Genomic DNA, 16865 nt, shown 5'->3' on the forward strand with positions numbered 1-16865 from the left:
TAGAATGAGAAATTCCGTGCCACTCCTTTCAGAGGCAGCCATGTTACCTTTTCTGAGAAGGCAGAACGGACTGCTTTTGTATACCTTATAGCAGTGGTTCCCAAACTTGTTCCGCCGCTTGTGCAGGGAAAGCCCCTGGCAGGCCGGGCCGGTTTGTTTACACGCCGCATCCGCAGGTTCGGCCGATCGTGGCTCCCACTGGCCGTGGTTCGCTGTTCCTGGCCAATGGGAGCTGTTGGAAGCAGCGTGGGCCGAAGGACGTACTGGCCGCTGCTTCCAGCAGCTCCCGTTGGCCTGGAGCAGCGAACCAGGGCCACTGGGAGCGGCTATTGGCCGAACCTGCGGATGCGGCAGGTAAACAAACTGGCCCGGCCTGCCAGGGGCTTTCCCTGCACAAGCGGTGGAACAAGTTGGGGAGCCACTGCCTTGTAGGGTTAAGATAAAAAGCAATGACATAACAGAACAACACTTAATTTCTTTCAATTCATGTCCTTCAAAACTTGTGCATTTGTATTCACACATTGCTTAAAGTAGGTTTTCCAGATGCACACAACTACCATATTGTACCACCATACCTGACTGTCAATCTTGGGGAAGAGGATAGCAGAGGCAGGAAATCTCAATAAGTGGGATTTGTGATCATGACCTCAAAAACAATTAAAAGAACCAGCATCACAGAACACGACAAAAACCCTTTAGCAGACAAGCCGAGAGTGAAAAATTGATGTAATGCATGTAACATTTCACATGTCTACTTGATACCAAAATGCTGCCAAACAAAGACCATTTTGGTGTTTTCTCATGCAAGTCATATTCTACCAAATGTCAAAAACCATAAACTAATAAGGAATCTAAAAACAGACCCCAAAGACAAAAGTGAGAAAATTTAAATCTTTAAAGTCAACATGTAGACAAGATGACTCCTTTATTCAGCTTCTTCAAGACTACTTCTGTGATGCCAACAAGAAATTAGCCAACAAAGAAATTCCTTTCTTCTATTAACAAACAAAAATTTCTTTACTCCACTATGCTGACCATTAGCACTTTTTGAATAACCACAGTATCCAACAGATGTTAACCCTGTCTTTCAACCCTACTATCTTATTACTTCCTCATTATGTCATATCTGATATTAGCTTCTAAGGTATTTGGGGGCACAGATCATGTTGGGAAAGGGATACCTCCCTTTTTTTTTTTGGCAGAATGATAAATTAACAATCTAGTAAAAACTGCAGAGACATTTTAAGTAGGCAGAATATAATTGCCCATGTTGGGAATGGTTCAGATCTACTTTGCAAGATTTAACATTTACAGATTTCTGTCTGGTTCCTCATCCTCAATACACACACCGATTGAAGTTTTTGTTTTTTTTTAAAATTGCTAACCCAACCACAAAATGCACATTAATGTCTCTGGTGAGGGTTCAAGCCACTAAAATTTGCCATTGCTCCTGAATGGAGATTGTTAGTACTGCTAATCCTTCTTTGGATGAGTTTAGTACTAATTACATATTAATAGTAATAAATATTTAACATTTAACATCAACTCACTTCACTGTTAAATAATTAATTAATCCTCTCAACACTTTGTAAGATGGGTATTAATTTCTTTTTACAGATGAGGCATAGAGAAATTAAGTGAGTTGCTCAAAGCCACATAGATAGTCATTATCAAAGCTGGGAATAGAGCAATGGCTCTCAACATTTTCAGACTACTGTACCTCTTTCAGGAGTCTGATTTGTCTTGCATACCCCAAGGTTTCACCTCACTTAAAACTACTTGCTTACAAAATCAGACATATGAATACAAAAGTATCACAGTACACTATTACTGAAAAATTGCTTAATTGCTTATTTTTACCATATAATTATGAATAAATTGGAATATAAACATTATAATTACATTTCAGTGTACAGTATATAGAGCAGTATAAACATGTCATAGTCCAGGGGTCGGCAATCCTTCAGAAGTGATGTGCCGAGTCTTCATTTATGCACTCTAATTTAAGGTTTTGTAAGCCAGTAATTCCTTTTAATGTTTTTAGAAGGTTTCTTTCAATAAGTCTATAATATATAACTAAACTATTGTTGTACGAAAAGTAAATAAGGTTTTTAAAATATTTAAGAAGCCTCATTTAAAATTAAATTAAAATGCAGATCTTATCAGTTTAGTGTGATCCTGGTCCTTGCTTTTCCTTGCTGAGTTTTCCAGTGTCTTGCACATATTTGGATACTTTAAACGGCACACAGGCTTCTGAGTGATCAGTTGTTAACCAGCTCTGAGAGGGACAGAGGACAGATTTCATGTGTGAAAATACCTGTTCACACAGGTATGTGGATCCAAATGCTGAAAGCATTGCAAACGCAATTTTCTTCAAACGGTTATATTTCACTGGCAGGGACGTCCAGCAGGTCAGAATAGAGGCCCCATGATCTCTCTCGGTAGCTTCAAGTGCACTCCACAGATCTCCAAACTTTGATGCCTACAATTCTGAACTTTTTAACTGAATGAGCTGCATTTCAAAATCTTCAGCACCCATCCACTGAAATACAGACAAATCCAAGTCGCTTTCATTGAACTTTTCAGGTTTAATTAGAACAGAAAGCATTGGGCCAAATCACTGGAAATCTTGAAATCTGTCAGAAAATTCTGATTCCAGTACTTGCACGTACATTCTAATCTCAATGTCAAACGCAGTGCGCTGTTCCACGTGGCATGATGGTGATGTAAGCAGTAAATCAGGACTTAAAAATATCCCAGCATAGTGGCGCGGGAACAATTTTTAAGGTGGGGGTGCTGAGCTGCGCCCCTCTTGCCCCTGTCTGCACCCCTCACTGCCCCAGGCTGGGGCCAGTGGGCCACAGCTGGGGGTGGTTGCAGAGCCCCGGGCTGGTGTCCGGGAACCCAGGCCGGCAGCAGAGCCCCCCGGACTGGGGGCTAGGACCGGCAGTGGGCTGAGTGGGGCCGGCAGACGGTACCCCAGGCCGACAGTGGAGCCCCTGGGACCGGTGGCCAGGAGCGGGAGCCGTCAGCGGGCTTAGCAGGGCTGGTGGATGGAACCCCAGCTGGCAGGGGGCCGGCAGATGGTATCCCAAGCCAGCAGCAGAAACCCTGGGACCCCAGGACCCGGGCAGTGAGAGTGCCACTGAAAATCAGCTCGCGTGCCATAGGTTGCCTACACCTGTCATAGTCTATGAAATTTTAGTTTGTACTGACTTTTACTGACTTTTCTAGTGCTTTTTATGTAGCCTATTGTAAAACTAGGCAAATATGTAGGTGAGTTGATGAATCTCCTGGAAGACCTCTGCATAACCCTCAAGGTACGCGTATCCCTGGTTGAGAAACACTGTATACAGAGTATAGCGGCTCCAGACTATATTTCTAGACCAGGCACAGAACTACCTTACATTATGTTCTACTGTTTTATTACAGCAAAGTTATATGCTCCCAAAACACTTATATGTATTAAACATGCTCTTTGAATACTATGCTTGATAAAATTCTAAATGTTTGGCTTTTAAGGCACAGATGTACTATGTATTAGTATCAGAGTAGCAGCCGTGTTAGTCTGTATTCGCAAAAAGAAAAGGAGTACTCGTGGCACCTTAGAGACTAACAAATTTATTTGAGCATGAGCTTTCGTGAGCTACAGCTCCAGCTCATGAAAGCTTATGCTCAAATAAATTTGTTAGTCTCTAAGGTGCCACGAGTACTCCTTTTCTTTTTACGTATTAGTAGTGCAAGTTTTCTTTGATACTGGACAAACACACTGCAGCAAGATACTTCTCAACAGAAAGGACGGTTCTTGAATTCTTTTCAGAACTTACATCCAGTATTGAGAGTGTTTGGGTTTTTTTTTACTTTGCATTATTATACAACAGTTCTCAGCTGGGATCTGATGGATATTCCCATCCTTCACATTCTCTTTTCTTTACTTTCTCAAAGCTGAAGCTATGAAAACACCGCCAGCAGCCTAGTACAGCTTTTCATGGAAAGTTGTCACTCTAACCTGGCGCCTAACTGCACTTTATTATTGTCTCCAGGAATTTAACGCTTTGAGGTCAGTTGGACTTCATTATGCCAACAGAGAAGGTAACAAAAACTTTCACTGTGAATGTAGAAAAAGAAAATATTAAGCATTACTGAAGTAGCTCTTCTTGTGTGAGTTCTTCTGTTCTTTGCTCCCCAGTTACCATGGCCAGCTCATCCTTCAGTTCCTGGATCACCTTCTTCAGCTGGATAATCATCTACAAATGGCAAGGCAATAAAACAAGCATCACCTTCTGATTAATGGGTAGACCATGATCTTTGCATTAGAAACCTGAGATCAATAGAACATTACATTGTGTGTGTTTTTTTTTCACTCTCATTTTACAATTTCCTTTTTTTCAAATAGGCCAAAATGACTAAATATATTCCACTTGTCTTTTCCATTTATAAAAATGGAAAAAGCCTTCCAAATTCAGTAAATTGTATGTGTTAGAAGACATGGATGTACAGCATGATTTTAAAAGATTATATATAAGAAAAATAATTTGTCATTGGAGTGGAAGAGAATTTTATGACATTACTTTTACTTGTTATTGTATCTTTGCCAAAAAGAGTAAAAGATTGGACAACCACACCCCAAAGCTGGATCATTCTTTTCTTCTTTAGCAAAATAAGTTTCTAAATGAAAACTAAATTTTTAATGTAGAAATTTTTTAAAATATAAAAATCAATGTTCTCCAATATAAAGGTACACTGTGCTTCATTCATATACAGCCAATAACCAGCAAGTATTATGAATCAACATAATGAGAAGTAATTAAACCACATTAATAAGTAGAAGTAATTGAGGAGGTGATCTGAATATCTATATTGTGTTTCCTAATTTTGTCACTATTGGAACCTGAATCTCATTGCTTTAAAACAGAAAGTTTGTATGAGGAGACTTCTGGCAATACAATATCCTAGGAATAAATCCTGTGAGGTGCTGACCTCCTGCAACTCCCCTTGACTAAAATATGAACAGCAGGTACTTGGCACCTCTCCGGATTTGGCCCTTTTAATGAATTAACATCTTATGACGGGTTAGAGAAATATCAAAAGTACATTATTTTTCAAAACCCTTAATAAATATGAAGGCCTTGATTCCACATACAATAGCTTTAAAAAGGCAGCCCTTTCAAATGTTACATGGCATGGATTTCAGGCAAAATTAAACATATCTGATTGTATATGCTCCTACAGTTAAGATTCTTTGGGTGTTCTAATCATGCATTAAAATCCTTTCAGATATATGGATTTCTTAACCATAAATTTAACTGTAACTTTGAATTTCCTGCATTTCTGATTTTTTTAAAAATAACTAAAATACTGTTGAAAGTTTTTTTTAATGTTTACATAACTGGGACCATAGGTACTTTGAAAGTTTTACTGCAACTCAACAAAGTATTTTATATGAGAATTAAATATGCTGATAAATGTCTCATTACAAACTCTCTGATTACCACCATAAATGTACTGTATTCCCATTGGCATGTCAGGATTTTTAATCTGATATTAGGACTGGTTACTCTACTGTTACTTTCTGATACTGATCCAGTACTTGGTACAAACTTTAAAGTGAAAATTTAGGCTGGAAGTATAAAAAGGCAGTGTGTGCAGCTGACTCTGCACCTTTAGTTAGCGATTTCAAACGTTACAATGATTAACATTTATCTGATCTATATTTGAAATGCAATCTACAGGGTAGGAGTAAAATGTTGATTTTTTAAAAACAGTGTTAAAAATAACCAAATAACCATAATTATAAAATACTATTAGTGACACTCTTTATCTCATAGGGAACACCCTGCACCCCCATGTTCATCCTTATAATATGATTGTGCAGTATCCAATGCAAAGTTTGTCATGTTGGGTGTCTTAGGAAGGCTCATGATGCACTGAGCATTGTTGTTATAGTAATGTTATAGGTTGTAATTTCATGCATACAGTTATGAGGTTGAAAATGTGTCCTCATGGCTTAAAACAAGCCCAGGCAAAACTCTCCAGGAACAGAGAGGCAGTTCACACCTCATCAGTGCATGTATGGGACAAACCCAGCCCAGTCTCACAGGAACAAAGAACACTGGCCTAGGCAGCAACAAAGGATCTGTTGAACTCTCAAGTGAGTCACCCCCCTTCCCTTAGTCAGTCAGGGACTACGATGAGGTAATGCTCACCTGACCCTGAAGCGGGGAGGCAAAGCCAAGAGGGAAGAAAGAACATGATAAAAGGGAGAGATGTTTGCCATGCTCTTCCTGTCTCTTCCACCTCCCTCTACAGACATCACCACCAAGCGACTGAAGCGCTGAACAAAGGGGAGAGCCTGGCTGAAGCGCAACCAGTGAGCCTGTGGTGAGAAGCATCTACATTTGTAAGGGCACTGAAAGTGTTAAGATCAGCTTAGAATGCGTTTTACTTTTATTTCATTTGACCAAATCTGACTCGTCGTGCTTTGACTTATAATCACTTAAAGTCTATCTTTTGTAGTTAATACATTTGTTTGTTTATTCTACCTGAAGCAGTGAGTTTGGTTTGAAGCGTGTCAGAGACTCCCCTTGGGATAACAAGCCTGGTGCATATCAATTCTTTGTTAAATTGACGAACTCAAATAAGCTTGCAGCATCCAGCAGGCATAACTGGACACTACAAAATGGAGGTTCCTAGGATTGTGTCTGGGACTGGAGATATGACTAGTGTCATTCAGTTGCACAGTCCAAGCAGAGGCTGGCCAAAAGTGCTCACTCACATAGCTGGTAGCAGCTTACACGCTAGAGGCTGTGCGTGAACAGCCCAGGAGTGGGGGTTCTCAGAGCAGAGCAGGGTAAGGCTGGCTCCCAGAATCAAAGATTGGAGTGATCTAGCAGATCACAGGTCCAGATAACACCAGGGGAACGTCACACTATTATTCTAAAAAAAGAAAAGGAGTACTTGAGGCACCCTTAGAGACGAACAAATTTATTTGAGCATAAGCTTTCGTGAGTTACAGCTCACTATTAATCTTTTTTTGATTAGTGCCAACAGTATACTAGATTCAATTGAAGCTCAGCGTTTGGTTTTTAGTTTGAACTAAATCCTACTTTTGTCTGGAAACAGAGGTAGTCAAAGCTAAACTGCTTTAAAGAAGAAGAGAAGAAAATGGGCATCAAAAGATTCCACATCTATTGGTCAGTTTAGCTGAAATAAACAGTGAAAAACATACAGTAACTCTCCTTAGTGAGGGATAAAATACATTTCAGGGTCAAACTTACCTTAGTAGCACTAAGGTGTTATGCACTCCCTTTGTATGACCTGCACTTACAGTAAAGATGATGAATCATGAAACTAGTATGGTGTTTAATTTTATGTGCCAAATCATAAGCCCAGCACACACAGCTGTGCACTGGGAAGATAACTGTGGTAGTGATGAAGGACAAGGAATCCCCTTAGGCCACAGTGTGGTCATGGAACCATGTAGCCTCTATGGTTCCTGTGCTTTATCCCCTTACTCCATGGGAGGGAATGGCCAATCGATTCATAAAATCACAGATCCACTAACTCCATTTCTAACCCTCTCTAGGCCAACTATGCTTTGCTCCCCAAACACCACCTTGCAGATGGCAGCACACTGAACATGTGGAAGGAAAGCTCTGCAGTATGTAGTAAATGTTGGGGGCCCTGCATGTGTTTCACTGCAATTAAGACTTCTGGGGCCATGAAAAGGGTGTGGCAGGATTTAACCCTATATGGTAAAAAACATCTCATGCAATGTTAAACTTCTTTTATTATCCTTCAACTTGCCTCTCATTTTAAGTTTTTTTAATAGCTGGAGTTGTGGGAGAAAGAATTTATAGCAAAGTGTGAGAAGACCCAGCAAGGATCACTCCTATCCTCTCTGAACATTAAGACCAAGTTAAAATAAACACAGCCCCATTAACAGTGGTGGCTGAAATGTGTTAGATAACAGTAAATGTCAGTCAGAGTTAGGATACTCATTAATCAAAAGAAAAAAACATGCCTGAGAAATCAACTGCCTCCTATGTCATATAAAACCCTTTCTTCATTTTTTTAAATTAACCAATTATGGGTCCACAGAAATACAAAATATACAATTAAAATTAACTGTGTCAGACTTCAGAAATTATAATGATTATTTTACAGTATTAAAAAGAATTGATTATGGAAGTTATGCTGAACAAAAAAGGGACCCAAAATAGTTTCAACTAGAATCATTTAAATTCTGTGTTCTTCAAAGATGAAAAGCAATGGTCCAGTTTTCAAAGATAGCCTCCATTTCTGCAGTTTTATGCCCACTAAGAATTATGGGTTCCAATACTAGTAGTTGGATATCAACAAAATAATACAATGAGATTTTATCTTGAACTTATATTCCTTCTTAGATCTTTGTTGTTCTCTATATACTGCAACACATCTATCACTCTTTCCTCACTGCATCCAAGCTTTCTCCCTCTGGAGAAATTTATGTAACATTACCCGAATGTTGCACTGTGTCGGAAGAGAATATCGTTTGATGTTCAATATGCAGCCCACTTGCTGAGACAGCTATTATTATGTGCTGTAGTGTACTGAACTGATCATTCCTTAAAATGATGCTCTCTGAGTTTTCAAAGGAAACAAGTTATTGGTTATGTAACCAGTGCAGAAAATTACTTTTTATTTTACTTCCTAATATACCAACTTTCAGGAATACAGACCTTCTCATCAAATGAAGTTAATATGCAGTGAATCTGGGTGTTGCATATAGCATCTTTTAATGGAAACAGTAGCCACAAGTCAAATAGACAAATGTATATATTCTAATTCTGTTACATACATCAAAGGAAGCAGTTTTTTTGTGGCAAACTTTCCCTTTATGACTGTGGATTATAACCCATCTCCTCTTCTGGAACTTCCTTCTCAGCCCCCTGCTCTCTTCCTCAATCCTCCCTGCTTCCCTCAGGAGCTGAACAAGGTCTACTGCCTAACATTTTATCATAGAAATCCCATTTCTATTTGATTTAGTCTTCCTCCTCCTTCCTTAATGGCAACTGGAGCAACGGAACCTCTTTTCCTGGATAGAGAGAAGTACAGCAGACCTGCGTGAAGACTGCTCCAAGAAACAGTTCTAAGCCTTACATCATACTAAGCGCTGGATTAAGCATGCCACCTCAGTAGCGTACCTTATTTCTACAGAGCTATGAAGCCACAACTATTTTATCACTAAGACAGCTATTGCCACCCTTTTTCCCTTCCATTTCTGCTGAATGCTTCTAAGTTTTAAATAGCCCATCTAAATAAACATGGATCAATAATTATTGTTACAGAAAACACAAGATTAAAGGAAGCCAAATTTAAGTTTAGAAAGGATAGTTCATTTCTAAAACTCAGTAAAAGTTCTCATCTCTTCCCACCCTAAGTATAGTGAGTTCTACCTTGCATTGCTATCTCTGCCAGTGCAAGGACCAAGTGTTTGAAAGAAACAAGACAAATGTAGATGGCACGCCCACTGTTCTTTCTCCTGAGACCCAGTGAATTGCTTTTATAACAGAAAAGTGGAGAACTAACTCTGAAATTCTTATTTCAGATAGCTGGAAAAAACTTTACTTATATTTAAACTTCTAATATGCTAGTAAAAAACCCCAATAATGGATTATAAAAAAATAATTAAAGCTTACAGCCAAGATTTAAAAATATATGGTGAAAGTTAGATTTCTAAATCCTTACTTAGATGTCTAAGTGTCCTAATTTTCAAAAGTGCTGAGCACCTAGCAGAGCCCACTGAAGGTGCTGGATGCTCAGGACTTCTGATTTTTTGGATAATTATACTGTGCAAGGGGCTATAAGAACCCTCACTTCCCTATGCTAGGAGTTTTATATAGCACTAACTGTAGCATAGAAAAGTAAATTCTATTCTTGTAGTATTTATGTAACTGAACTTCTAAAGGATCAACACTGTATACATGGCTTAAATGCAAAGTTTCAGCATTAACAGATACCATAAAGAGACACATTGTGTGTAAAAAAATTAAATCAAAATGATAAGATGGTAATGTTAATGCCACGGGAAAATATGTCTGCATTAAGATGTTTTTCTCAGCTAAAATGTCAGGATGCTTGTGGTACTAAATGTGGTGTACCATCTTCCTACTAGATTATGCCATTATTAATCAGGGCAGACAGATGATGATATATACATGAGGATTACATTTAGAATTCTCTGATCTCAAGCCATCAATATGAAACAATAAAGTATCCACTGACACAAATCCTATCAATGTTCTTGTGTCTACCAGATGTTATTTTTTCTTCCCTTTTTTATTCTTCCTAACCATCTTTAATAAGAAAATTATTACTTATGGATGAAAACAAAATTAGAATAAAGAGAAATATAAAATAGACAAGCATTCACACATACTGACTTTGTGAACAGTAAGAAGCAATAGCACATGGCAAGCAGTACATAGGCAACTGCAGCACACTTGGGAAAGGTAAGGTAGAGAAAAGCATGGGACTGAAAGTTAAATTACTTTAGCTACTGTGGCAAATTGCTGGCACGATTATGATGGGTCCCGCGCTTCCTCTTCTTGTGGGTAGGGGAGGGGGGGGGGTTTTCAGGGCACAGTTTCATGTCTCTGAACTAGGGTATCTACTGTCCCACTAGTAACCCAGAGAAGCATAGTGGCAAACCACTTGAACTAGGGCTTCCTTCCCCTGGGCTACTTCCCTCTCCTGCTCTTCAGCTTGTGGGGCTTCCTGCCTTCTCTCTCTCTGCACAAGCCGGGTGTCTCTTTACCTAGGGTCTTGGTCTTCTAGCCAGCCACAGCAGTTCTCCAAACTCTCCTCTACTTCAACTCCTTCAAACTGCTCTCTGCTCCAACTCCTTCCCCTGGCTGATTGAAGCGGGGGGGGGGGGGGGTTTGTCAGGTGACTGCCTTCAGGTGCTCTAATTGGCTTCATGTGCTTTTAATTAATCTATAGAAACCTTTCTTCCCTCTACAGGGAATAAGGCTTCTCCTCATCCTGGGACTTACATATCTCTACTATATCACTCTCCTGCTGCCTTCTGGCTATGCTGTATCACACTACACAGGAAGTGCAATATGCACACTGAAACACATCACAAGAAGTACTATGTGCTATTGTGGAAAGGAATTTTGGCAATGAAATATGGAAAGTAAACCAATCAGGCTAGAGTATTTACTGGACATCATAGACTTGGCTACTACATCAATGGCAGCCATTTGGAAAACTCCAGTAGAAGTAACACCTGTAAAGCCATTTCATGTTAATTTTAAACGTTATTGTTCTGGCAGCTGGACTTTCTTTGCATTTAAGTTTTGTCTCAGTTTTTTTTAAATGAAATCTTACGCAGTCAGGAACCTGCTACTGTCTATATTACATATACAAGACTACTCTGTTAAAAAACATTAAGTTTACAAAGTCAAAGACTCAAAAGTTAGTAAATGTCAGAAGTAAAGTTGCCTGTGCAAACTTAATCCAGCCCTCTGTGTGTGAACTGTGATACACTCTTGAATTACTTGATCACATACTGTTTTTTTTTTTTTTCCCCACAAGAGCCCTGTTGCATTCAGGGCACAGGATGGACAGTGCTCACTTGATGAGCAGCTATTCAATATTTTATTTTCTACTAACAGTTCAATTTGTGGCCTGTGCCTTACTTACTGCACGCTATTCAAATCCTCCTCTGAAGACAGAATTATTAATTTTTCAATCAGATTTTCTTTTGTGCTAATTATAGTATCTGAACTCCCAGTCCCAATTTTCCTCTTCCCACATCCAACAACCTCCTATCCTACTTTCAACTCCCCTTCCCCCTAAGGCTCCTTGTCCCAATCTACTCCCTCTAGTACCCTCACCCTGCACTTCCAGCTCTTGTCCCCTCTACATTCAAATCAGGCAGCTTCTTCCTTCACACTGCCTGGGCCCAGTAGAGGGTCACTGAGGACACAGGAAAAACAAACTCCTTCCTTCCTAGTTCAGGTTTCCAGATCTAGCAGGGCACCACAGCATTCCAGAGCTGCAACTGAAGAGAAAGTCCTTCTGAGCCCTGGGCTGGAGTATGCTTAATGTGAGTGAAATTTTCAGGGCATTTAGCTGCTAAAATCTAAGTGGTCTCTACTGAGCATATGGAAACTGATTTTTTCAAAGGCTTACAACTTGGCCACATGTGGCTGTATTTTCACAGAGATGAGATATCCCTGACACAGTCTGCCCCTCTGCCAAATTTCAAATCCCTGGCCCCAAAGCATGGGTGCTCTAGAGGTGTACAAATAAAAGGTCACAAAACAAAACAACATTTTTCCATAGCCTTGGTCTTCTCAGAATCAGTTACACAATTTTGGCAGAAATTTTCAGATACATAAATAAATAAATAAATAAATAATTCAGCTTGTGACAGACATCCTGCATGGAAAATTTCAGCGCTAAGATTTGGCAAAGTTATAAGCAACTGAACACAGGGTCTTATAATCGGAAGTGTCAGGCAAACTTCATAATAGGCAGTGAAAACAGCCCCTACTCAAATCCTTGAAAAGATTCAAACAACCAAATGAGTTTGCCTTCCTCATATAAATGTCACATTGTAAAGAGACTTCCTGTAATGTAGATTTATTCTTTACTGTAACTGAGAAGCAGAAATATTATCAGCAGAAAAGAGGAGAATACCTTATAAGAAATCTACAAATAGTAGATTCAAAAATATAATTCATGAACAGATTTGTCACTGGCTGATACTACTAAATCTAAATCTTACTGAATGAAATCTTTCATCGTGTACTTACTACATTTGCTCTATGCTGAAAGTTTAGTTTGATTTCTAATATATTTATGGTCTATGTATAAAAAAATGTCAGAGTCAAGCTAAGTCATCTTCAGGAGTGAATTCTCTATGTACAGTAGGATTATTAATGATAAGTTTACACAGTGAACAGTTCTCAGAGGTTTTAATTTCAAAAGCAAATAGTTAAAACCATGAGATGTTCATATATATGGTCCTCCTTTTGAGAATTAACCAGTCTTCATGCTGCAATAACAGAGAAGTGGCCCCACTCTAGAATAACAGTTTCAAACTTGCTTCATCTTAATGCTCTTAGCTCAAGCACAAAGTGGATATTCCTTAGTTTTACCAAACCTTACACTGCATATTTATCAGTGATCTGGCTCATATGGCATGGTAATGAGCCTTCCCTGGAAATAATGTACGGAACACTAGTCACTGCTGCTGTGGACTTCACCATGAGATAATTTACAGTGACATAAAATAGAGGTCAGGTTAATTGTAATTATCCTCAGATGGACAAATAAAAACAACAGCAGCAATTTTACAGCAAAAGCTGGGACTTGTATCTAAACATGACTTAATGGCATCATGAAATCTCCAACATACATATGGCTGTCCCTTTTTACTAAAACTAAACAAAACAAAAAAACAATGCCACCACCCAAAAACCCTCTTACCAGTCTAGGGTCAATTTCTTCATTAAGAACTGCCTCATTCTTAATAAGTGCAACTCGCTGTGCAAATCTGCAGGTTGATATAGATTCCTGGAAAGAAAAAAAAACTCCTTTAGCATGCACTGATATAAATGGTTTTGCTAAATTCAACGCTGAGTGCTATTTTAAGGAGGAATTTTTTTTTTAATTTTACATTTTACAGTACCAATCTCACACTCCTGGCACTTCAAATCTCTAAAAAAAACCAAACAAAATTCAGTACAATTATTCTAACTATCAACTTATTAACCTGCCAGATAAACCTCTCAAATAAAGACACCCATATCCAACTCATCAACCCATTCTATCACCAATACTCACAAAAAAGAGGTAGGATTTGCAGCAAAAAGTTAACAAATCCAGACTTTGGTGAGCTAAGGGGAAAGTAAGTTGCAAAGTCAAAGTACCTTCAAAGAGAACACCATATCAGTACCCCCTACCTCCACACTCCTCACTAGAAAACTTAACATTTATGGGCCAAATTCACAACTAACTTCAATATCAAGAGCTAAAGATCTAGCCCTCTAAATAAAAGGGAACATCAGTAGAACAAAAAGCAGTTACAGGATAAACAACTTCTAAATCATGCTGTGGCATTTTTCAAAAATAAATGTTTAGGCAAAGCCAAAGCATTTCCTTTCAAGACAGGAATCCTAAAAAATGTCCTATCACAATGATTTCATATGTAATTATTAAATTACATATTATAGACTGGGCTAGCAGCACCACCTATTATTAATGTTGTTCAACACTTCTTACTGCAGTTGATCCTCTTTTAGGTTGTATATAACATTGACAAACTTTATTCATTTGGGCTGAAATTTTATTGTTGTATGTCTGCCTCGGGCTAAATTTTTTTGGAAAATTTCAGCCCAAATAAATAAAGTGTAATAGCTAGTAGATATTGCAGCAAGAAACTGAAAACTGTCACTGTATCATTAATATCTGGCTCATTCTGGCTGATTCAGTGATTGGATCAAATATTTCTAAATAGGAGCCTAAATTCCAATACAAAATAGACTCACCAGGATACAAACTGGTGACTGGATGTACAAAATGGGTGACAGCAGCACACAACACAGATAATTGCATAGACAGAACTATGCATTTGCATGTGCAGCTACAAGTTATGCCTGCACAATTACCTGTTCACAACTCTTAATAAGTACATTAAAAATGTATCCTATCTTGTGCTTCAGCTAGTAAAAGATCACCTTATTTTCCTTTTACAGATCATTAGTTCTTTCCACTATATGTCTGAGAATAACTTGGTTTTTGTTCATTTTAAAATGTTCTGATTTTATGGAAGGTTAGGATTTAACTAGATTGTAGCTAGTCCAGGCACAACCTGCAGAACACCTAGAACAGTGGTTCTCAATCCGTGGGCCACATGCAGCCCAATTAGCAAACAGCTGCAGCCCAGCTGTGTGCTAAAGACTGCCTGACCCGCACAGTGGGGTCCAGGGTCCTGGCTGCCTGGCCAGGCCCCATGCACCGGGATCAGGGCTGCTGCCCGGCCTTGCACAGCAGGGTCCTGGGGCTGCTGCACGGGGTGGGCCTGGGGCTGGGGCTGCCGCATGACGGGGTCTTGGACTGCCACCTGACCTTGCATGGCAGGGTGTGGGGTCTGGGGTCCCTGCCGCCTGCCCTACACTTCCACTTCTGGCCCTCACTCTGTAGAGGTGAGTCTCTGGATGGGGGAAGAGAGGGGCGCTGGGCATAGGGGTCTGTGGAAGGGTTGGGGGAGCGCTGTGGTTCTCAACCTGCAGCCCAAGTAACACACTGTTGGTCGCACATGCAGCCCACAATGATAAATAGGTTGAGAACCACTGACCTAGAACATGTCTAAATTAAAAAAAAAACAGATAGGAAAGACAGATAGATAAACCAACTTGATCCACAGAAAGGCCAACAAACCAAAACATGTGCATACATTCCTCCCAGCACCTCAATCAAACCCCACCCACAACCCTCCCCCAATACCCAAAGAGTGAAATCCTGGCCTCACTGAAGTCTATGGGAGTACTGATATGGACTTCAGGGGGGCAGGACTGCACCAGCAGTCCTTATCAACATGCCCTTGGGAAAATTCCTTGCCAAACCTTACTCACAATTCACACATTTCTTCATCATCAGGTTTTAAGTATTCACCTATTCATCACTAGGCATATCTCCTCTATCACTGTTCCCCCTCATCTGAGATTACTTAAAGAATAACACAATTAATAAAGGATACATTAGAGCCTGATTCTGAACCCAGCTAATGTTTAATACTGCTGCATATCTTGTAAGATCTGTCAAGGGTACTATAATATTATAGACAGGTTACATTCACCCACATAATTGATCAGAATTTGGCTTTGAAATGTGAAGTCAGTTACACATAGATCGCTTATGTAGTGGACATAAGTGATGATTTTAGTCTATCATACTGCAATTTCCATTGACAAGATTGCACATTGGAGGCATTGGCAAGAAAGATTTTCAAAACTTTAGCGTGTCAGAAATTTAAGCATACACACATGAAAAGAAAACATTAACAAATTCAGAAAGGGATGACATACATCTATGTTTCTTTTGTCTAAAGAGAGTGTTGCAATCATGGTGGTCATGCAGTTTCCTCCCAGGCTGTCTCTGAGCACCGAAGTCATCATAGAGTTCCTGTAGGGAATGTGAGATCGATGTTTCTCTGCTAGGGCAATTATTACCTGAAATAAGAGCAGCAATACATGAGACTTTTAAATCTGCACATGTATGTACCATATGCACAAGAGGAGGAAACACCTATCCTGCAATCTGAGGCCCTGATGTTGCAAAGACTTATGCACATGTTTAACTTTAAGCACAAGTATCTACTACTCATACACACATGTATGTCTTAACAGGACAAACAAAAGTGGATTTCATTGTGTTCTAGCTTTGCTTTGCAATTTCTCAGCAAAAAGGAAACTGGGACACATGATAAATTTATAATCTTACTAATATAATCTTACTATAATCTCACTAATATAACAGCAACTTTCATGAAGAACTAAATTAAATTAATAGAAGGTATTTTCCTCTAGCCTACTACTAAGTTGAAATGTAGACATTCCCAAAGTAAAGGCTTCCTTTACATAAAAAAAGAAAATCAGATATTTTCAAAATCCCATTGTTCTCTTCATGGGGCTTGTTCATGTATTTCTGTAACCTCTCTTGAAACGTGTGCATGTGGAAAAAAAACCCTCCAAGGCTAGATACTGTGTAATGTACTGCTGGAAAAATATAAAATAAGACATAGTTCAGTTTAAATACAGATATATAGTCAAAAAGGAAATGATACACCTACCATTCTTGATTCTCTTGTC

General features: G+C 39.2%; 1 protein-coding gene across 1 annotated transcript in view; it reads right to left on the minus strand.

The window, feature by feature from the left end:
• Nucleotides 1-16865, minus strand: part of KIF6 (kinesin family member 6) — a 284325-nt gene that overhangs the window by 164473 nt on the left and 102987 nt on the right. The window contains exons 8-10 of the mRNA XM_048843480.2: nt 16083-16226; nt 13483-13569; nt 4144-4247 (exon numbers count right to left, since the gene is read on the minus strand). Of these exons, the coding sequence (XP_048699437.2) occupies nt 4144-4247; nt 13483-13569; nt 16083-16226 (335 nt within the window). The remainder of the gene's footprint in view (nt 1-4143; nt 4248-13482; nt 13570-16082; nt 16227-16865) is intronic.

The sequence above is a fragment of the Caretta caretta genome, chromosome 3, assembly GCF_965140235.1.
Source record: "Caretta caretta isolate rCarCar2 chromosome 3, rCarCar1.hap1, whole genome shotgun sequence".
Classification (NCBI taxonomy): domain Eukaryota; kingdom Metazoa; phylum Chordata; order Testudines; family Cheloniidae; genus Caretta; species Caretta caretta.